General features: G+C 44.8%; 1 protein-coding gene across 1 annotated transcript in view; it reads right to left on the minus strand.

Annotated features, from left to right (window-relative positions):
* Positions 1-22933, minus strand: part of KLHL6 (kelch like family member 6) — a 54092-nt gene extending 31159 nt beyond the window's left edge. Inside the window, exons 1-2 of the mRNA XM_036851259.1 lie at positions 22641-22933; positions 2179-2344 (exon numbers count right to left, since the gene is read on the minus strand). Coding sequence (XP_036707154.1) covers positions 2179-2344; positions 22641-22933 — 459 coding nt within the window. The remainder of the gene's footprint in view (positions 1-2178; positions 2345-22640) is intronic.
* Between the last annotated feature and the right edge of the window lie 650 nt (positions 22934-23583).

Consider the following 23583-nt stretch of genomic DNA (forward strand, 5'->3'; position numbering starts at 1 on the left):
TGTTTTACTGACAAGGAAACTGGAGCACAGCAAAATTATGAAATACACCCAAAGTCACACAGCCAATAAGTGGTGGAGCTGGCATTTAAATCCAGCAGTCTGGCTCCAAGCTGTGTTATTACCACCCTGCTAGCTGCCTCTGTATAATCAATGCACAGAAAAGGACCTGGAAGTGTATATACTAAGGAAGCTGCCATATTGCCTCTGAATAGAAAGAGGTTGTAGGTAATTTTTATGTTCTTTTTGCTTGTATGGATTTCTAATTTTCTGAAGTGAGTTTGTAATGTTATTACAATTTATAAATATTAAAAACTGCATTTTAAAAACAACATTATCTCCTCAGCCTATCATATAAGACCTACTTTCAGTTAGTGGGAAAAACAGGAAACCTTGTTACTAGATCCAACACTGTCACTCAAGGCACACAGTAAGTGCTTAATACAATTTGTATTCATTAAGCATCTACTCTGGTGTCAGACACTGTACTTGAAGCAATAAATGCTATTACTATTATTATTGTCAGTGTTACCTGTCCATCTTTAGACAAGTCAACAACACTTTCTGGACCCCAGGAAAGGATATTAGCATGAAGGTAACAATGACAACTGTGTTTTGATTGAATTACAGTGAATGGGGTGATTCTGGTCAAGCTTATTGGTCCTTTGGGGGGAAGCGATGAAGAAGGGATACTTGCCTTGTAAGAGAAATTTCCAAAAAAGCATAAAAGCTGAACTAGATAGAGTCCCTTCCAAAACACAAGAAGGATTTCCCTGAAGTTAGACTGGTGGCATAGTGGGTAGAGGGGATGAGTTGGGGATGTTGAGCATGAGGTTGCTGAGCCTCTCCCTCTACATAACAGAGGATGTTTCCCTGCCAGTGAGTAAGGCTGAGGGTTTAAGTAGATAAGGAGAGAGAAAGGACAAGGCGCTGGGTGAACAGCTGGTAATTGACTTGGCCACGTTGCCAGGTAAGGCGTGACCAGTCCTTTGGGAAGTTACTTGTTCTGTATCTTTAAAATGCCCTGAGGAAACTGAGACAAAATTGGCTAACACTGCAGAAACCCATTACTCAGAATCATCAGTGCTGTTCCATGGTTGATTTTTCTCCCTCTTTACACTTTCCCTTCCTTGCTGGGCTTCCTAAATCCTGCCTAGACTCCAGCCTCACAAAGATAATCCAATTGCCCATGATCTTGACCCTAGACCCCTCTTTCCCCACCTTCCCAGACTTTGTTTTCTGTTCTTTTCAACTGCTGACCTACTGATGATCCAAGAGGATGCCAACTCCCAAACTCCCAAACCATGGACAAGAACTGATGCTTGTCTTCAGTCCCTGGGAATGACCTGGCCTGTCCCTGGACTCTGTTTATCATAAATCTCGACATTCTCAGTGGGATAATCTCTGTCATAACCCAATGGAACCGAGCTCAAGGTGTAATCTTAGACCTAGGCAAAGATGGTAACTCAAGCTGGAACTCCTGTGATAATTGTGGATGCAATTGACATAATCTGTGGGTCTAATTATTTTATGAAGCTAACTACAATTATTATAATCAGTCTGAAACAAACACAGTTAAATGCAAACAGTAAAACTTAATTCTGAGGGTTCTCTATTCATCCTCCATGACACCCCTCATGAGAAGTGTTCTTCTTTCACACCCACCACAAATTGCTGAGCAGCGAAGTTCCTGCTTCCCCTGGAATCTAGACACTGCTCCCTGAAAGGTTGCATGGTATAGTGGCATACATGTGGCCCCTGGGCTCAGAAAGCCCAGGGTTCAAATCACAGCCTTGTGTCTTATTCTCTATGTGCCTTGCTTTCCCCACCCGCAAAGTGGGGGAAAGTGACTCTCCCCCTGGGTTGTGCTAAGGAGTAGAAGGTACATATATGAATTGGTGACTGCAGTCCCCACTCCAATTAGGCTTCCATACATTGTAGTCCTTGTTCCTGGAGTCAGGAACCAAGTGTAGTTCTAGGCACCAGCTCCCCTGGCTTCATCGCATTAAGGGGTCAATGACTCAGCTCTCCACTCCCCGGGAAATTTCAAGTAAGCACAAGCCCAGCTAAGTGTGTATGTGTGTCTCAGGTACAGGCCTGGGAGCCAGGCCAGGCAGGTCTCCAGAGAATTGCTGCTTTTTTCTCTCCAGAGGAGAGCACTGGGCCTGTTTGTTCACACACCTGGAAAAGGTTAGCAGCTTCCAGGACCCGCTGGACGTTCTGCTTGGTGATCAGCGCCTTGCTGGTGTACGTGTAGTCCAGAAGAGTGTGCATAGTCTCCGCGTCGACCCCTTTGATGATGATCCTCTCCTCATACTTTTCCTTTAAATCATTGCAGAACATGGCCCTGGGAGAGAGATGTGTGAATGTGAGTCCGTGACCCTTGGTTCCAAATCTAAACAGACCCCCTTCAGACCTGTCTGCCCCCATGGGACAGTGAGGTTCCCAAGGTCGGGACCTGGAGTGATTGCTCTCCGTCCCCCAGCACCCAGGACCCACCAGACGTTCCATGAATGCTTACTGAACTAACGTGTCCTGCTCTGCTGGGCCCAAGTGTCGTCCCCAAGGCAGTCCCAGATCTGAAGGGACACCAGGAGCCCTACTGGCACACCTGGTAGGATCTAGAGCTCCTTTATATTGGCCTAAAGTGTGGAATTCTTCCGGAGGCTTGTGACAATGCCAAAGCCTTTTCCCAGAAACTGTGCTAACTGAGGCAGTATCCACCAGGGTGGAGTGCTGGTGACAGAGTGTACTTTCTAGAGCTGGGACTTCCACCCCAACACAGAAGGGATTATACCCCTAAATCCTGTTCCTACTCCCTTTGCCTCACCGCCTATTTATCTCTGGAAATCACTCATCAGCTTCTTTCCCCTATTTCCTCATCTACAAAACAAAGGTAACTGCTGTAGTTTTCCAGGAACAAACATCAAAAAGTCAGGAAGAAAGACATTGAGAAAACAGAGAGAGAAAGAGAGGAAGAAATCACTTGACAAGCTGATTTTTTTGTTTGTTTAATTTATTGTTTTTGGCTGTGTTGGGTCTTTGTTGCTATGCGCAGGCTTTCTCTAGTTGCGGCAAGCGGGGGCTACTCTTCATTGCGGTGCGCAGGCTTCTCATTGTGGTGGCTTCTCTTGTTGACGAGCACGGGCTCTAGGCGTGTGGGCTTCAGTAGCTGTGGCTCATGGGCTCAGTAGTTGTGGCTCATGGGCTCTAGAGCGCAGGCTCAGTAGTTGTGGCGCACGGGCTTCGTTGCTCTGCGGCATGTGGGATCTTCCCGGACCAGGGCTCGAACCTGTGTCCCCTGCATTGGCAGGCGGATTCTTAACCACTGCGCCACCAGGAAAGCCCTGACAAGCTGATGTTTGAATCTGTTGTTTTAGCCCATGAGATCTTCTCCCTTGGGTCTCCCTCTGTCCTTCTTCCTGTCTTTGTTTTAATCAATAATAATCTTCCTACCCTTCTCCCTCCTCTTCTATTCTCTCTCAACTGGCCTCTTCCCCCTCCCCAACAAGAATATGACAGCATGACACAGACAGCAATTGTGAATTCTGCAAAGTTAACAAATGCCAGCTTGGAACCAGAGGAACAGTGGTGTCATTTGGGCAGACGACTGATTTACAAGCCAGTTTTTTCAGCCATAAAGTCTCTTGGCCAGAGGGGCACAGAGCCATCTGTGGAACCACACATGTTGTAAGGTGAGGTCATGAAGCACCCAGCTGGCTGCCTCCTGATTCCACAGCGAACCCTGCCATCACGGCAACCACACAATTTCTTCCCAGCTCAGCCTGTCTTCCTGGGAGGAGTCAGACAACCTCACTCCCTAAACCTCCCTTTGAGTCTCTAGAGCAGAGCTGCCCAATAGAAATATGATGCAAGCTGTATGTGTAATTTAAAATTTTCTAGTAACCGTAATTTTTACATAAAAAACAAGAGATAAAATTAATTTTAATCTTTTATTTAACCTAATACATACAGAAATATTATCGTGTCAACAGGTAGTAAATATTTTTAGTTATTAATGAGATAATTTACATTCTTTTTTTTCATACTAAGTCTTCAAAATCCCTCAGGTATACCTTACACTTAAAGCACATCTCGATCCAGACCAGCTATAATTCAAACGCTCAATAGCCACATGTGGCTAGTGGCCACTGTAGTGGGCAGCGCAGCTCCAGAATATCCGTCCTGAACTCTGCTGTTGGGTCACCCAGATCTGCAATCATCTCAGGGGGTAAAGTGAATGTTACCCACATGAATGTCGTGTACATGAATATATGGGTAACAGGACATTTAGCAGGAGAGGGTGGGCAGTGATGATGGGGTCAAACGAAGCTTCATGTAACTGAGGCAACATATCAGTGGAATCCTACCAAGGTGAAATTTAGAAATACCCCTTCACCTAAGATGTGATTTTAAAATTAGTAAAAGGTGAATTTTGTTGAATCTGCATGATCTCAGACATTCTAATGAAAACTGAAAAAGTCTACTGTAGAGATGTTTTAATATTAAATGAGATAGGTATATAAATTGTCTAATTCAATGCCTTGCACTTCAAGGGGCTCTTCTGAAGCCTATGTATTTTGAGGGTCCCATGTGACATGATTATTGGGATCTCTGGGATCATTTGGACTCTTGATCAGGCTGTCACTGCTAGACACAGCTTCTGAATTCTCTTGGAATCAGTCACTGAATAACATCCTGGCCCAGCTCAGCCAATACTTAACTGGGTGTCTGGAATCCCCTGAAGCCAACCCTCAATAGCTAGTGATGTGTTAGGGGTCTGGGGGAGCAAGATGAGGGAGGGGAGGAGGCCAAGAAAAACAGAAGGCATACAGAAAGTCACTTTGACCTAGTCCTGCAAGGGCCCTCTGGAGAATACATTCCAGAGTTGTCCCAAAAAGAGGCAAAGAACCTGGGCTGTGATACTCCCGCACCTTGTGACAGCCTTAGTTACAGGCCACCCCAGGAGCAGGTAAATTCTCAGGCCCTTCTGGGTTTTGATGTGTGTGGGTGTGCATGTGCACAAGCAGCGTGATTCCAGGAGCCTAGGGGAGGGTGGGAAGAAGAGCTGCAGTGCTGGCTTTTGGAAGGTGGAGGGGCTGGGCTGTCTAGGCTGTGACGCTAACTCACCACGTGACTTTGTACAAGGGAGCAAACCTCAGTTTCCTCTCCTGTGGAATGATATAACAATAGCCCTGACCCCAGTGAGCTGCTGGGAAGAATAAGATAATTACCACGCACCAAGTGGCTGGAACAATACCCAGCACTCTCTAAGGGAAGGCATCTCAGACCAGGTCAGAGGAATCTCGACAGGCTGTGGGAGATACTCGGAGCAGGCAGCCAACCGCACTCTGACTCACAAGCCGGGACCTGCCAGCGTTGGGCTTGGTCCAGTCAGGTCCCTGCACGGCTGTGCACCACCCATTCAGCATAGAATTAGGGCTAGGGCTGCTCACAAACTACCTTAGAGACATTAGCATGGTGTGGGCACACAGTAGGAGCTCAATAAATGTTCATGGGAGAGAGAGGAAAGGAAGTGCTCCAAAGACTGTCCTTCCTCTGGGGCTTTTTTGGCCTGGTTTGGGTCCCAAAGTCCCAGCGTTTCTCTGCTTTCCTCCGAGACTTTTTCACTGATTTTCTGCCACCTAAATAAACTCTCCTGGGCCCCAGACACCGTGCTGAACACAGATAACATGAAACTAAGGAGAAAACTACATATTTCTCATAGACCAAACTCCTAGGCCTCCTGCTGCTCTCCAGGAGATCCATGCATACACTTTAGCAAAGTTGGGAACCCCTGGGCAAAATGGGCCATCCCTAGATTTCCACTTTAATAACAGTAATCTCTCACATTTATGTGTATAGCCTTTGTAGGGCAAACAGCATCATCTCTTTTGATTATTATACCCATTTTATAGGTGATAGACTGAGGTAAAAGTTAAGTGAATTGCCTAGGACCTTACAGGTTGTCGGCAATAGAATGGGGACCAGAACCTAGGACTTTGGGCTCTTAGTCTGGAGCTCACCAGTGCACTAAAATGAAGAAAATCAGCAGGAATTCAAAGCCATCTTTAGGGGGTCAAACTAAGTTTCACTGAGTGAACCAGACCACATTTTGCTCCCCAAGAGCACAGCTGGGTTAGTTACTAACCATTTCTCCCTTAGCTTTTACAGGAGGTAAATAAAATTTTTGTGTAATAACAATACTTTCTAGACAGACACTGACCAAGTCTCATGAGATTCTTGTAAAACAGAGGTGGCTATGAAGATCCTCTTTTTACAGTTAGAAATAATCTCAGAGTAGGGAGTCAGTTGCCCAATACTTCAGCAGTGAGTCAGTGCCAATCCCGAAATAGAGTTCATCTCCAACAACAGCCATAGAAGACAGCCATGGGCCCAAAAGTCTCCTGGAATGAAGTCAGGCCATGGCCCCATCACTCTGCCTGGGCTTCGCTCCCCACCAAGCTCTGCCAACCTCACTCCTGACTTCATTCAGGTCTCTACTCAGACGTCCCCTCCTCAGGGTGACCATCCCTGACTCTCAGTCTAAAATAGTCACTCCCTGACATCATCTCCTTTGTTTTTCTTCATAACCCTGTAACAACCTGAAATTATATTACACATCTATTGTTAACAAGTTTAATAATTGTCTCCCTGCTAGAATGTGAGCTGAGTGAGGGCAGGGGTTGTGCCATGTTCAACGCTATATCCCTGAGGCTAGAATAGTGCCTGGAACCTAGTAGAGACTCAGTAAATATCTGGAGAGAGAATAAATGAATGAATGAATGAATGAGCTTGTGCTTCTAGCCCTCGTATGTTTGCTTTTGACAGGAATCTGCACCTCCAAGAATTATCAAACACTCTCTGAAGGATGAGGCTGAAGAGGCTGCCCATAGAGAACTCCCAGCACACCCCTGAGTCTAGGGCCTGGAGCTTAAAGAGGACACACCCACACCAGAACTTTCCACTCACAAATTCAATGAGTTCTTGATGCTCCGACAGTTCCTAAATGTCATCCACTCAGGATTTTTCAACAGCCCAGCTTCGCTATGGCCCACCCCCTCCCCAGGCCTCCACACCTGCCACTGAACTTCCTGCTTCCTGAACCTCTAACCCCAATCACAGTCCTATAAACAAATATTCACCTCCGCCACCCCCACTCTCTCATCCTTAGACCAGCTCCACCCATGCTGACCCCTGCTCTGTTCATCTTCTAATCCCTTCACCAACCCATTCATACCAGGAGCTAACTCTTCTGCATCAGTGAGGTATTCAGGGTTGGAAATAGCTCTAACACTGGTTGCAAACTGAATTAAATTCTACTTAAGGTTATATGTCTCTATGTATAAATTAGCTAAAAATATTTTTAAATTAGTAATCATGTGCTGCTCAATGAACGTTATATTGTTAAGAAAGGATTATTGGATATAAACCCAATATGACCAATCAAAGGGGTTTCCACTCCAAAGGAAGCAGGGAGTCAGCAGATGCAAGGGTGACCTAGCAAGGGATGACATCACTATAGTTCCCCAGCACCTCTAAGCTGAAGACACCAAACCTTCCACCTGCCATTTCCTAAACAAAGGAAGTATGTAGACATTTGGCTCAGCCAAGTTTCTGACCTCAAGCTGTTCCCTAAGCCCTACCATGTAGACCCTGTCCCAACACATGAGTCCTGCCCACATCCTTGGCCTGCAGACACTCCAGCCTCAAGGACAGTGGGTCTCAAAGTATATTCCATGGATAGCTTGCATCAGAATTCCTGGGGTGTTTGCTAAGAATGCAGAATTCTGAACCTCACCCACCCTAGACCTACTGAATCAAAATCTCTGGCAGTGGGAATATGAAAGTTATTCAGCTCACCCGGCCCCCACCCATAATTGTTTTGGAAACCAAAGTTTAAGAACCAATGCCCTAGAGAGAGGTCACCTCACTTTCCAGCCCAGCTCCCCTTGGCTCACCCTGAGAATGAGGAGATTGGACAAAGGTCCAGGTCAAGGAAATAACTGGCTGTGGTTCTGGGACAGACATGTCCTTGAAAGTCTTCCCTCCCTGTAGATTCTCATCTTCTGAGATCCAGTCCTCCTAGAATTCCATGAGGCCTAGGGCTGGCCCCCAAATTGGAAGTGGGGATGGGGGTAGTACTCCTCTTCCACTTCCCAACCTGGTGGGGTTTTAGATGGAAGCAGGTCTTGTCCTGGCCTCTTAAGTCTTTCTCTAACTTAGCTGTTTATACAGAGCCCCCGCAGCTTATACTCAAGTAACACATTTCATTAGATGTAGTAGTTCTGAAACAGGATGTGGTGGCAAAACCCTATTAGTCACAAACAGTGCACAATTCCCAGTTCTTATCTGCTGTGCACATGTAAATCTCACACAACTGGAGGGATGTCTTCAGAGAAGGATTGGGAGGTTCATGGGCATCTCTCTTTCCACTCCAGAGACATGACTAACAGCACTTTGTTGTCTCTCTCTGGGGCCTGGAGTCAGCTCCCTGAATTCACAGCTGCTGGCTCAGTATTTGCCCCAAACTGACAGACGAGCTGGGAGCCCAGAGCTGCCCCCACCTGACTCTAAGCATCATCAGACCTCAAAAGAACTGCCTCTCCTAAGCTCCTTGCCCAAGTTCACCATTCCTCAAGGATGCTGAACATGTACCCCTAGGGGACCAGAACGCCAGCCATGTTTCTATAGAATCAGAGTCCCTCTCAGCCCTACTGGACCATTGCTGAGGCCTCTGCATGCCATGGATGGCCTCAGCCCATCCAAATTTGTGACAGAAAGAAGGGCTTGTACTGACCTGCAAGGTCAGGCAGGATCAACATCAGTCACAGCAAATGCTTGTGGCCAGAATTCAGCAATGACTCAGCCACAAAGATATAACGGAAAGTTCTTGTTTTGGCTGCCCAACATCATTCCTAATCACTTTAGGAGGAGGAACCAGATTTTCCTTTGGGGAACGACCCCTCCTCCAATACCAGTCTGGTAGGATGTCTCCCAAGCCACAGTGATTGGGTCACAGATGGGCACAGGAAGAAGCCAGTCCAATTGAAACCAATTCCAGAACTTTCTCTGGAATTATTGGGAAAGAGAAGCTCTCTTCCCACTGCAGTTGCTGAGCTGAGAGAAATAAAAGTTCAGAGCTGCTGGAGACCTTCTTGCTTCCATGTGTGAAGACCCCCCTGAGAGAGAGACCAACACAAAGGAGAGACAAGAGACAGACTGTGAAACTGAGCCCTGATCACATTATATGAGCACAATGATCCAACTAACCCTGAAACCAATACCACTGGACTTTTAAATCATGTGAGCAAATAAATTCTTTTTTTATATGCTTGAACCAATTTGAACTGAATATCTGCCATTTGCAATGCACAGTCCTGACTGACACAAATAGACAAGAGAAATCCTGAATAAAAAATGGGACCAAATGCTAAAGAAGACTAAATAAAAAGTGCCCAGAAAAAGAAATGTTAAAGTACTCTCAACATTGCTATACAAGGCTCTTCACAGTCTGATCTGTGCACCACTTCCCCATCCCATGATGTATCAATAGCTAGCAGTTTCCAACATGTGCCTCTGTTTACGTCAACACCTTTGGGCTGCAGACAGGACTCTCTATGTACACTCTATAGGGCCTATTTTTAATGTGTCTTTTCCCTCTATTAGATTCATGAGGATCTTAATGGCAAGGGTTGGATTTTATTTCTCTCTCACTTCTTATTTACTGGCCCATAGTAGGCACTCAATATTTGTTGGATGGATGGATGAAAAGGAAGCTACACATGCAGCTCAGTCCTATACTTGTTCCTGTAGGCCAAGTGGACTCCCCTTGTCTCCAAACCCACATTTCTCCTCTAACTGCCATGAGAATAAATAACAAGGGCCTCCAAGACCAATTGATTGGAGAAAACTATGTGTGTGAAGAACTATATTTTCCAGTGATTCTCCAAATCAGAACCCCAAGCCCATGGTGTTTATCCTAAGCCTTCCTATCTGAGATTTTACATTACAAAACATCGTGGTTGTTCTTCACCTTAATTTGCTTTTGCACATCTTCCACTTCCTCGCCCAAAGGTGAAACCTGGCTTCTGCTAACGAAATACCGCTTCCCTCACAACCCTCTTCAATGAGGTCTGCTCTGATTCTCACTTCCCTTGGTCTGGGAGCAGAGTCAACATTTGTGCTTGCTACACACTGCCACATCCTGACTAGGCTGTTGCCCTGGAGGCTCCTTGTCACTCTCTTTTTCCAAACATTTTCCATCTCAACCCCACCCCCCAGTACCCCACGTTGGTTTCCTTGTGGCCTCCATGTCATTATCCAGAAATCAAGGATCAGCCTCTGCTTAGAGATTTTTCTGAGCGTTCCCTGGCTCTGACCACTTAAAAACATGCGAACTGGTCCCAATCTTCACCACAAGGTATTCAAATGTTGAGGCTTCCCCAGTCCTAAAAGTTATCCCTACTGTGACAGGGCAAAGATGATCATATATGTGTTCCAGACTTCTCCCACCACCAGCTGCCACAGAGGAATCTGGACTGCCAGGCCTGTTCTTTGGACTTTTATGATACAGAATCCAGAAGAAAGTGGGAGGGCGAAAGGAGATCTTCTAGCTGGGGATGGAGAGGAGTTTTGAAGCAAGAGGCAAAGGAGGAGTTACCTCAGGCTGGGCTACCCTCAGGGCTGCCCAGACAGGGCCAGAGTTGGGGCTGACATCCATCTGCACTCACCAAGCCTTGAGCCCTGATGTGGACAGCAACAGTCCCCAGGGAAAGAAGCACATATTTCTAACTGGTCCACCCAGACAGAACTTTTAAAATTCATACAAAGATATCCTAAAAGCCAGCAGCGATCAGAGATGTGGATAAGAGAGGGGAACAGATTTTAATAGCTGTGGTGTGTGTCTCCCTCAAAGTGTTAAAAACGCACACACACAAGTTCAGAGCTTGAGTTACTTTGAAATTACTTGTTATGGGACTTCCCTGGTGGTCCAGTGGTAAAGAATCCGCCTTACAATGCAGGGGACGTGGGTTTGATCCCTGGTCAGGGAACTAAGATCCCACATGCCTCGGGGCAACTAAGCCTGCGTTCCACAACTACTGAGCCTGTGCTCCTCAACTAGAGAGCCCACGTGCTCCAGAGCCCGCACCACAACTAGAGAGAGAAAAAACCCGCACGCCACAACTAGAGAGAAGCCCGCACACCACAACTACTGAGCTCACGTGCCTCAACTAGAGCCCAAGCGCCGCAAACTACAAAGCCCACATGCTCTGGAGCCCAAGCACCACAACTAGAGAGAGAAAACCCGCACACTGCAACTAGAGAGAAGCCCACACACCACAACAAAGAGCCCACGCACCGCAACGAAATATCAGCATGCCTCAACGATGATCCCGCGTGCCGCAACTAAGACCCAATGCAGCCAAAAAAATAAATTAAATAAATAAATAAATAATAAACAAATCTTTAAAAAAGAAAGAAAGAAAGAAATTACTTGTTCTGTTTCCGGGTTTTGCTCTACAATGGGGTGGCACGGGTGGGTGGAGGACTGATAAAATTACACTACCTTCTCTTTCTCCTTCCAGTCTTGAAGCTCAGAGAAGAATGGTTTGTCTTCCAGTCCCCCAGCCCTGCTTTCTTCCTCCCCTTCTCACCAGTCAGTGCTTCCCCCCTCCTTTCTGTCCGGCTCTCTGTTGTCTGGCTGCCTTGAGGGCCCTTAGAGAGGACTCAGAATGTCACTTGAGACTGTCTCCCCATCCCCACTGCCTCAGCCTTAATTCCGACCTCATTTCCTCTACCTGTAATTTCTGCAACCACCTGAGGGTCTCCCTAGATTATCAGGGCCTCCACATCACTGCCCAAAGGGCTAACAGAGTGGTTGGATCACTCTCCTCATTAAACACTCTTCCCCGGCTTCCCACTTCCTATAAGGTACATTTCAAACTCTCCATCCTAACCTAACAAACTTTTCATGCTACCCTACCCTGCCCACCTCTCTTGGCCTTCTTGGTCCACACATATTCTTTACTCCAACTTTAATCTTCTACCTGTGGTCCCTGTCCTTACGCTGCATGATACTTTCCCAGATGTGGCTTTTTTTGGCCTGGAACACTGCTCCCTTTCTCCCCTTTTCTTGGTCCCGTTGGCCCAATGCCTACTCATCATTTAAAACTCTGCTCAGATATCCCCTCCTCCAGGAAGGCTTCGCTGACTGCTTTTTCTCCAGTCTGACTTTGTCACTGGCAAAGCCCACTGGGGTCCCCAGGGAAAAATAAGATGGAATCTAGCTGATAAGATAAGGTCTAACGTTTTCTTTTGTGTTTAGTTTGCCTGTAGGAGGTCGTGTGCACAGGCCTTGCACCTAACTCGTCGGATTAGAGTTCCCTGGGCAGAAACACCGGGCTGGACACCTCAGCTCCCAGACTGTGAGCAGAAGCGCTGCGCTCAACACCGCAGTTCAAGAGGACGGGGGGCCCTTGAATTGTGTGCAGAGATGCTGTGCCCCGCACTGCAATTCGGAGTGTGAGCAGTGCCCCTGCGCCAGCCCAGCGAGAACTCGGTACCCTCCCCTCCGAAGAGAGTCTTATAAAAGCAGCCCCACCCACGGCCTCTCGGGAGAGTGTGTGCTCTAGAGTGACAGCTGGCACTTCTCCATTCTCTGATCAAAGAATAAACCTTTCCTTTGCTTCAGAACCAAACTCAGTCTCGTTCTATGGGCACGAGCGACACCAGGCAGGAGGACCCTTGTTGGGGCACGACTCTAAAGGGTCGGTAACAATTCCATGCCCCTTCCATAAGCAGAGCTCTATCATATCCCTTATTACCCAGTACTGAAACACTGATTTACCTGTCTCTCTCTTCCAACTTAGTGTGATTTCGAAGTCAAGCAAGAACCATAACTCATTCATCTTTGTACACTCAGTGCCTGGCCTTGATAAATTTGTGCCAGTTGAATGAATACATGAATGGGTAAGTGGGTGGAATTTCACTAAACCCACTCAACACCATAGTACTGAAAGCTTAATATTTTGTGCCCCCAACCCCCAGATATTTGCACCTTAAGAGAGGTTATATGATCCGGTGTTCCTCAATTAAAGGCCTACAGATCACTAGTGGTACACGAAGAAGTGTGGGAGGAGTGCAGTTTTTCACAGCAATTACTAAGAATTCTCCCCCGCTCCTTCTTCGGCGTCATCTGTAAAATAGACATCGTCTGCCAAGCCAACCTGCTATCCTGAGCTTTAAGGATACTGCCAGTCATTTGAGAACTTTCCTAAATTTCCTGATCTCCATTCTCTTTGTCCTGTTTCTTTCGTGCGCTGTGTCCACCAACCTCACCTTCCTGGAACTATTCACCAGGCATCTGCTCCTCCCCTAATTCCCCCAACACCAGCCCCCTGCAAGCCTGAGCTTGCTCTACATGACATGACCTCTTGAATGCCAGTCAGCTCTTACTTGACCCTAGACCTGGATCATTATATGCAAAGCTGCTGATCGTTAATTTTTATAGATCACTGAGTGTCTCCTCAGAAAAAGCTATGATGCAACTTTTGGTTTGATAGCGTGGGGTTTTTTTTTGGCTGCATGGCATGAGGGATCTTAGTTCCCCAACAAGGATGGAACCCGTACCCCCTGCAGTGGAAGCAAGGAGTCTTAACCACTGGACCGCCAGGGAAGTCCCTGATTGTGTTTTAAAGTCATAACAGTGTCAGCACTCCTGCAATTATTGTGGCCTTGAAGCTTTCCACAAAAGTTACATGTACTAAAAGAATAAAAGAATCCTTACAGTTGGCAGAGGACATATAGGTTGGCTAAATGATATTCTTTCATAGCAACGGGGATTTATCTTTATACAGAAATGGCTTCTCCAAAAGAACTTGAGACGGCTTATACTAAAGCAGCAGAGGTATTATAAAATAAAACAGTAACAACAAAAAATAAGAAGATAAGAACTAAGGAATTAAAGTAGGAGGAGAATATATAATGGAAACCTAGGCTAAGGAAAGCTAATGCACTGAGCTTCCTGACAGCCAAAGCAAATACAGAAGTATAACAAGTTGGCTAATTAAAAAGTAAGCCAGGATCTGTTATCTGTCTTTAATGGATATTTATTTTTCCTTTTGTCCAGTGCCCTCCCTCCTCTTTCTGGAAAATGCTCTTCTCCCCACCCAGGTCTCACTCAAACTATGTGGTTCAAGTAGGAGCTGTCACCTTTTTATAGACATCTCTCTCTCTCTCTCTCTCTCTCTCTCTCTGTGTCACACACACACACACACACACACACACACACTCACCTCTTCATCCAACAATAGACTCCTGAGCTAAGTTGGGCTGACCATTGTGCCCCATGTTCCTGACGGTGATTGGTCTAGGACTGGGTAATTGAATGGAACTGAGCCAATCATGGTCTAGGACTGGGTAATTGAATGGAACTGAGCCAGTCAGTCTTTCCTGGGGACTTTCAAACTGAAGCTAGCCTCTCAGTTTCTCCCTAGAACAAAAGCTGGGAGAATTGAGTCTCAGAGCTGCCAACAGGCAAATTCCCCATCATGAGGCAGAAGTGCACCTGAGTAATCTTATCTGAGAGAGAAGCCAAATGGTTGGGAAGAAATCTCCCTGACTGCATTCAAGGCCTTTGTTCCTCTTCCTCCTTGGCTCTGCTACATTCCGGCCCTTCCTATGCTTTGGTTATGTGACCAAATACCTTCCTCTTTTGCCTAAGCTGGTTTGACTTTGAGTTCCTATCCCTTGCAACCAGGGGAATGCTGACTAATACAGGAACATTGAGCAATGAGATGGATGGTGAGCTCCAAGGAGGTTTTACCCAAAACACAGATGTTCTGCATCTGGCCATCTCTTCTCAGGGACTGTCTGGCATTTACTATACTAGAATTTAGTTCTGTAAAGGCATTTTCATAAAGAGACTGTTACATATCCATGTACTTGATGCAGGGATAAAGCTCAGAAATTAAGATGTAAATGATGAAAGTATTTCTCTGTTGTGTTTTAGTTGAATGCTGCACGGAACATTATTCAAAACTGGAGAAGAATATTTTTTTCTGTTCTTGATTGAAAGAAGATCCACATGCCCTAGACACCAGGGTGGAGATGATAGAGCTTACATTTTATTGAAAATTCAAATGACCTGATTGCACTTCTGCCCTAAGGCAGCAACCTCTGCCCAGCATCTTCCAATCCTAAGAAAGGTCTGCAGGAGTCACTTTGTAGGCATAGCACATCTGTGTCCAGATGGTCACATGAGTGACCTATTGAATCCACAACATTCTGAAGCATTTGGATGTTCTCCCTGCTCCTTCTAATTTTTCCTATGGTGACCACACTTTATCATCCTTCCCTTTTCTAAAGTTGTGCAATGGCCTCCCAACTCTTTGAGGACTTCCTGCTCTGACCAGGATGCCGCTTAGTGACAGAAGCTGCAGGAGGAATATCAAGTTTTTATCCATGTCAAACATTTGCAGGGCGTCTGCTGAATGCCAGCTACTGCAGTGGTCGCTCACGCTTTCAGCCTGATTCTAGTCCATATATGATGGGTGATGCCATGTACTCTCACAGGTATGCCCAGAGCTACCCACAATTTGGAGGGACAGGAGGAAGGAAAGTGCAAGTAATTGTCCTCTTGTCTTCTAGGATCTCAGAATCCTTATCTCTGATGCATATGTAACAAGAGCAGTGGAATTCCCTAATACTTGTTTATCTCATACTACTTTAAGCCCTATTCTGCCTCTGATGCAGGCCTGTCACATAGTCGCTGCATATAATGGACCCTTGGCAATTTTTGGTTGCCCAGCATCTGAAACCCTCCTGAAGTGTGGCAAATCTCCCTCTGAATGAGATGTAGTTTGTGGCAGAAGCCACTTCCCTATCCAGAAGCTGCAAAGCCAGATGCTCACTTTCCAGCTTGTCACAGTTAATACCCTAACATGTGTAACTCAGACTTGACCAATCAGCTAAACCAACACCAGGCCGTGAACTGGGAGCTGGTGGTGCAGAGGCAGGAAGAGAGGAAAACCTGTTCTGGTAGAGGCAGCAGAAGCAGCAGCAGCCTCCAGTTTCCCGAGACTGCAGTGGCAGCAGTGCCAGGGGCCACAGCCGTGCTAGCATTGGCCTCCAAGGTCCTGCAGCAGCAAGGGAGTCCTCCCCACAAGGGTTCTAGGTGGCTTTAGGTTGTGGTCCTGGCCACTGCCTGGCCTCCCTTGCTCCTGTCTGTTTTCTGAGTTTGGTACTCCAGCCTTCTGGAGGATTCTGTGAGTTACCTACCTACATCCCCTTCTCAAAAGAGCCAAAACAAACAAACAAACAAACAAAACAAACAAACAAACAAAAAGAGCCAATTGATTTCTATTCCTTGGAACTAAGAAATATGACTTATTACCATGCATAAAATGTTTAGGCAAATAAATGTATGAGTGAATCTGCTTTATTATGTGTATTTCACAATAACTCACAGGGATAGGTAGACACAAATCATCAGCCTCACTGTATTGTTGATAATGGTGCTGAGCCTCAGAGGAGCCAGACGATTCCTCCAACATTGCACAGCCAAGAAGTGGCAGGGTCTCGACTCAAATTCCAGTGACAGAACTTTAAGATAGTGTTCTTTCCACTATATCAACAGTTATTGGTTCCAGCCCCAATGATGTCCCATAGGTTCTTGAGGTCCTATACTTTGAAAGCATACTGTCTCTTCACCTCACACCCTGACCTGCCTCCTTATTTCTCACTTAGCCCTTTGACCCAGGCCAGTGCCCTAAGGCATGCTGGGTCTTTGCTACCAGCATCTGTCAGCTCAGCCCCCAGACACAAACTGGGTGAGTGTTCCTACTATATCCTGCCTGTGCATGTGTGTGCAAGCACACAGAGGCAATAATTTTTACATCTTCTCCTCATTTTCAGCTTATGTAGGCCACACTAGTGCATGGCAGGGAAGGGGAATTGATGGTCTTGCACAGGAAATGTCCTAACAGCCATATTTCTGCCCAGTGGAGAGGTCTGTTTTCAGTTTGGATCCCAATAGGGAAACCGTTCTTCCTAGCAAAGTGAATTCTCTGGAGGGTGAAATGGAGATTGCCAACATTGTGAAGATTAAATAAAATGAAAAAGAATCCAACAAAGTTCCTGGCATGCAATGAATGCTAAAAAAATGTTAATCTTTCCACTTTCCAAGCTGTGAAAAGTACTTAATACAAGGTGTTTATTACTACATACTTTATAAAAACAAAATTTTGGAAGCAACCTATATTCACGATGAATGATTTTCATATTATGCTTCTGTTAAAAATGGTAGCTATATAAATAAATAAATAGTAGTTATGAAAACTATGGAGCACTACGGGGGAAAGGTTATAAGAAAAAAGGGTGCAAAGCAAGATGCGAATTATACATTAACTATGTTTACAAGTATATTAAAATATGCAGATGAAAAAAGGTAGAAGAACAATACCAAAATGAAAATTAACTTTATCAGAAAGTTCCATAATCCCTTACCCTAAAATCTTACAGCTGGATGTGCTTTGGTATTCAGAATTGTTTGGCTATTACCATATCATGAATACTACATAGTACCTCCAGCACTCCTTAATCGAACACATTAGCACCTCAGCAGTGAATATATGAATAATTGTCCTAAGTGAAATAATAAAGACTCTAAGTAGCCTCTTCTCAGTTCAGAAGAGGAGATGAGTGGGGTTTCAGTTGGATTTGGCCATCTAATAAATTATGAAAAACTTTTCCGTTTTCAGCACTTTGGAGATTTTGAAATTGCAGATAAGAGATTATAGACCTATAGTACTTAAATATTAACCACCATATTGGTTCTGCCAAAAGGACAATATTAAAGTGTAAAATACAGAACCCAATGCCAGAAGTACAATCATCAGTCCGTTTGAGTTCATCAGCAGTACCCACTGTGGCAGTAGCAATCCTCAATGTTTTTGCCATTAGCCAGATTTTCAATCCAGACCCAGATGGCTGTAACTCATCCTTGTTTATTCTATCCCCTGCACTTACTGGCTCCTTTCTAGATATCTTATGTCATTATGGAGAAAATGCAAAGGATTACATATAAACAGAAATTATGAGTAGCCTCTTGCCCCCCTTTCTGCCATCCAATTCATAGGTTGTGCCCACAATACCCTTCCCATTCCTGACCTTGTACTTGATTTTTGTAGCTAGTGGTTAAAGTCCCCTCATCATAGCTTCAGGGAACCAGACCCAGAGACTGAGGTACTGAGGTGCAAGGCAGGGGCCAAGGAGCAGCAACAAAGGAACTTGCTGTTGACAGCCTCAGCCTGGAAGCTTATATATTCATGTAGGAAGAGCCAGCCATCACGTAGGACTGAGTAGCCTGATGACCCCTCCCTACATCAGCGCTACCCCCCTCCCTCTGCCAACCCTGGGAATCACAGTATGGTTGCCCTCATGGGTCAACATCAGAATTTGCCATATTCTGCAGTGAGTTGCTCCCCTGCAAATGGACAGAACCACTGGCTTAAATGGAGATCACTTGGGAAGTGGGGCCCTGTATGCAGGATGCACAAGCCCTTGTAATGACTTTGATCTGGGGACCTGTCCAGAGGCAAAACACAAATGGCAGCTTTGGAGCAATCTTATAAAAGACACTAGTAATCTTATAAACTTTTAAAAAAACATTATTATAAATGTTAAATCTGTGCTTCCCTCGATTTTTCTAAGCTTTGTTCTCCCTCACCCTTTTCTCAGCCTCAACTCTACGTGTTTTCTCAGATTCCTCATTCCATTGCAGACTTTTAAATAGGCCCCCAAAGGGACCTACATTGTCTGAGTTACTAATATAGTTCCTATTTACAGCCACCGTGGTTACATATGCAGCTAGACAACAACTGGGCAGCAGGTTCAGAGAAGCTGTATAGGGTAATGGAAGTGATAAAGATAAAGAAGTGGTAGATCCTCTGATGCATTTGGACCACATGAAAGATCACTGTGGAGAGGCTGTGAGCAAAAGATACCCCGAAAACTAAGCAAATGGAAAAAAGAGTGAATTATTAACTTCAGGAAAGACAAGAAGGTTTACAAGAAAGAAAATGTAATCATAAAACATAATTTGGCTCAACAGGAAACAATGTTTTCATAGATATAATGTAAACTCTTAATCCAAGTGTATCAAAAATGTGATAACATTATATTGAGAGATTATAGGGAAGGGAAGGGAGTTAGGTATAAGTGCTAAATCCTTATCAGACCTACTAGAAAATTAATAAATGATGTCTAACACTGAGAAATGAAGGAAGAGCAGTATAAGAGTATTTTGTAGAAATATAAATATAATACCAGAAGAAACAGAAACAGCTAAATTTTGAAAATGGTGGGCTCTAGTGACCAAGACTGAAGGGTGGAGGAAGTGAAGAGGAATTTTTGGTTTTCATTATGAGCCTTTAAATACTATTTGAGGGCTTCCCTGGTGGCGCAGTCGTTGAGAATCTGCCTGCCAATGCGGGCGACACGGGTTCGAGCCCTGGTATGGGAAAATCCCACATGCCGCGGAGTAACTGGGCCCGTGAGCCACAACTACTGAGCCTGCGCGTCTGGAGCCTGTGCTCCGCAACAAGAGAGGCCGCGATAGTGAGAGGCCCGCGCACCGCGATGAAGAGTGGCCCGCGCTCGCCGCAACTAGAGAAAGCCCTCGCACAAAAACGAAGACCCAGCACAACCATAAATAAATAAATAAATAAATAATTTTTTAAAAAAATTTTAATTTAAATACTATTTGACTCTTTGTTAACTATTTGCACATAGTACTTTGATAAAAATTAATTTTGATTTAAAAAGATATAAATGAAAGTTTGAAAGGTTATGAAATGAGAGTTCATAGAAATAGAACTGCAGATGACCCTTAAACATACGAAAAGATGTTTGACCTTATAAAAAATAAGAGAAATACAAATTAAAACTAACCTGAGATACTGTTTCTCATCTATCAGATTGGGAAAAACCCCAAAATTAGATGCCATCCTCTTTCGGCAAGGCCATGGGGAGTGCAAAATTATTGAACCCCTATTAAGAAGAATCTGGCAATATCCACTAAAACCGCAGATACATTTCTCTTTGACTCAGCAAACCCTCTTTTAGAAATGCAACCCCAGACACTCCTGAATGCATATGAAATGACGTATAAGATTATTTATTATAACATTGTTTATAATAGCAAAAAATTTGAAACAATCCAAATGTCTATTAACAGAGGATTGGTTAAATAAACTATGGTTCAATCATTTAGTGGAAATTATTTTTCTCAATGAATAAAGAAAAAAAACCCTACATAATTTTATAACCAGCTTCAGGCCCTCCAGAGCACAGAGGGCTGTGTCAGAAGCTTTTCAGACAGAGCAGACTTTCTGTCCTTTCAGAGTCTGAGCATAAGAGGAACTTGGCTACCAACCCTTTTCAAAATCTTAGAAACAAAGCAAGACAGGCGGTGAGGCAATGTCAGACTTAATGTCAGTCCAAATCCCACTTGGGCACTGCTTTAACTGAGACACTCCAAGTTTTGGTTCCTCATCTGGAAATGGGGAGACATCTCCCCACCTCAGGGGGGTTGTCACGAGGGTTAAGTGGGACAGTGTATGTGACACAGGTGGCACAGGGCCTGGCCCACAATAAGTATTCAACAACAGAAGTTATTTTTAATAGTAGTACCGGAAAAATGAATCCTGTCTCCAGGACTGTGGTGATTATAGGAGGACAGTCACCTTGGAAATACCAAAATAAGAATCAAAAGAGAATGGAAGGAATTCCCCTTCATAACCATGCAGTTTGGGAAGAGACTCTTCATCCACAGGCAGACACATGCGCCGCATGGCCGCCTCCAACTTCTCATTGCCCGTTGCTGCCTCTAGGGCTGGCACACACTTTCCCTAAGCATCCTACATCAGCAGGGTTGGAAAGACCTGGGCCCAAACACCTTCTATTTAGACTGAGAAACCCCAGGACTGGAGAAAGCATTGATGTACTCAAGAGCACACAACCAGCGGTCCTGTTTCATAGCCAGGTCAAGCAGCTAATGAGATTGCTAATCGGGCATATATTTTATAATAACAGTTTTCTAGTGACCCAAAACAAAAAGAATAAACCTGAAAGTGAGTGCTCAGCACATCAGCTAAGTTGACTCTCATTCATTTCTGAAAGGGGTTGTGATCAATGTGAAATCATATGATCAATATTGGTAGAGTGAATAATGTGTTTATCTATGTCGACCCAGCATTATGGCCGTGCCTACACTTTACCTTTTATATACTTCTTGTGGAATAAAGCCTCCAATCTAGAGGCAGTTTGTATTGCAACAAAAACAAAAATTTCTAGAATGTGCTCAATCCTTGCTCCAGCAATGACTAGATATGTAATGTTGGGTTTCCATTTCCTCATCTGTAAAAGGGCATATCAGCCACCTTCATCATGCTGTTGCAAAAATAAAATCAGATAACTGTCTGTCTGGCATATAGCAGACCCTGCTTCCTACAAACCCATATACCCTCTTGCCTCGTATACATACGGGACCTAATCAGTCCCACAGCAACCTGTCGACCTTGCTTTTTGAATTCCAAAGATTTTCCCCTAAGCATATCAAAAAATGAAAAAATAAAATACCTTCCATGATATTTACATAGGTAAATAGTTTTTAATTTCCTCAGCCAGAACAAAGAGTTAAGAAGAATCTTAATAAGAAGAATTACAAGAGTATTTCTTTTTCAAGGTCTCCAAATACGTTTTGCTTCCACATTTCCCTTGGGGACTGGTTCCCACCATGTCTACATCAATCTGGAGAACTCTGGATCCAGCAGAATTCACTGGGTTCCTGATTCTCCCACATTCCTACCCCCAAGCATTTGCTCACTACACAGCTCTTAGCTGAACTAAGCAGAATGAGGCGAAGAATTTCAACAGAGATATATTGAGCATCTACGAGATGCTAGGCACTATGTGAGACTCTTTTCCCCCTCATATTTAATTATCACAATAATCCTGAGAGGTAAGCATTATTGTCCCCATCTTACAGATGACAAAACAGAAACTCAGAGCATTAAGTGATTTGCCTCAAGTCCCAGGCTCAGGAAGGGGCAGAGTGGGATGGAACCCAGATCCCTTGAATTTGTTGTAACTAGTGGCCTCTCACTTCTAAAGCACCTTTGTAACTGCTTTCCCTTCCTACCCACTCGCTGCACTTAAACAGAAACCCCTAATTTTCAGCAAGTCATTGGATAACTTTAAATGAGTGGCCACATTGTTTTCTCTACATCTATTGGTGAACAAAGACAGCATTATGTTTCCAACACACTAGTCAGGTGGTGGGGGGAAAATCCCCATAACTTCGGTAATTTTCCACCCTCTGGAAGAAAGACATATACACATTAAGGTTCACCATAATGTATAAACATTGCCTTTAAATGATGCAAGCTCTCTTAATATGACTTAAATTCTAAACTTGAACGTTTAATAGCTTCCTTTTTTGAATCTTGAATAGACACACAAACAGAAATAAATATACAAACCATAAATGCAAGAGCCAACTAGTTACACTGGGCTCTCACATCAATACAAATTTCCCTGATGACCTGCACCCAATTTGACTCTGGTCTAAGCGTGCTGACCTGAAGTAGTTGCTGGCTGCGGCAAGCACCACGCGGTGGCAGGAGAATTCCTGAATGTCCACACACAAGATGACGTCTGTCAGAGCGTTTTCCACTCGGAGGGTCTCCAGGCCATTCTGCAGAATTAAGGAGAGTCCAGTGTCGTCAAATTTTACCTTATCCCCATTTAAGATTTCTACCAGGTCTCCCCTTTTCTGGGAAGGCTCATCTGTAGAAGGTGCCAGGGGCCCTTCCAAACTCTTCTCTACCACGTTGTCCATGGTCCAGGTGCCCCTTTGTCCTGCCATCAACATCCAGACTGAAGAAGTGCCCAAGTTTCAGGCAGGTCACATTGCAGAAGCTGAGCGGATTTCCTGTGCAGGGCCCTCCACTTATCACCAGCTGTCACACACATAACAGGAAGTCTTGCACTTTCTCATCCTGTTACTACAAACGCCAGTAACTTCTATTCTTCTTCTTTCTGTAATCATCACAAGCTTAGAAATTACTTAGAAGGCTGTGTAAGAAGGAGCTCCAGTGAAAAGGAGTGGCTTCTCAGAGTCTGCTATTAGTGCTGTGTGGCTATTTCAGTCCACCTCCCCCCCTCACATCCGTGAGCAGGAAGCCTCTGGTTCTGGTTATTACATTCATACTTCTGGTGCTTCTGTATCCCAAGGTGTCAATGATGGGATGGGCAGGGGACATTCCAAATCCTCCTCCTCCTTCCTCCCAGGAGTCTGAGACCCCATGATGTGCCCCAGACCAGTCCCTCGGGGACCTTGGAAAACCCACTTAGCTTTGGCATTCTCATTTCTATCAGCTCTGCCTGTCATCTGTCTTTGTCTTCCTCCCTGCTCAGGGGAAAACAATGTCATGGCAAATATTAGTGTTCCCCTTCCCCCCAAAATGTCTATTGTTTTAGATATGCCTCTGGGGGCAGAGAAAAAATGGTCTCCAGAAACTC

The sequence above is a fragment of the Balaenoptera musculus genome, chromosome 4 (genome assembly GCF_009873245.2).
Source record: "Balaenoptera musculus isolate JJ_BM4_2016_0621 chromosome 4, mBalMus1.pri.v3, whole genome shotgun sequence".
Taxonomy (NCBI): Eukaryota; Metazoa; Chordata; class Mammalia; order Artiodactyla; family Balaenopteridae; genus Balaenoptera; species Balaenoptera musculus.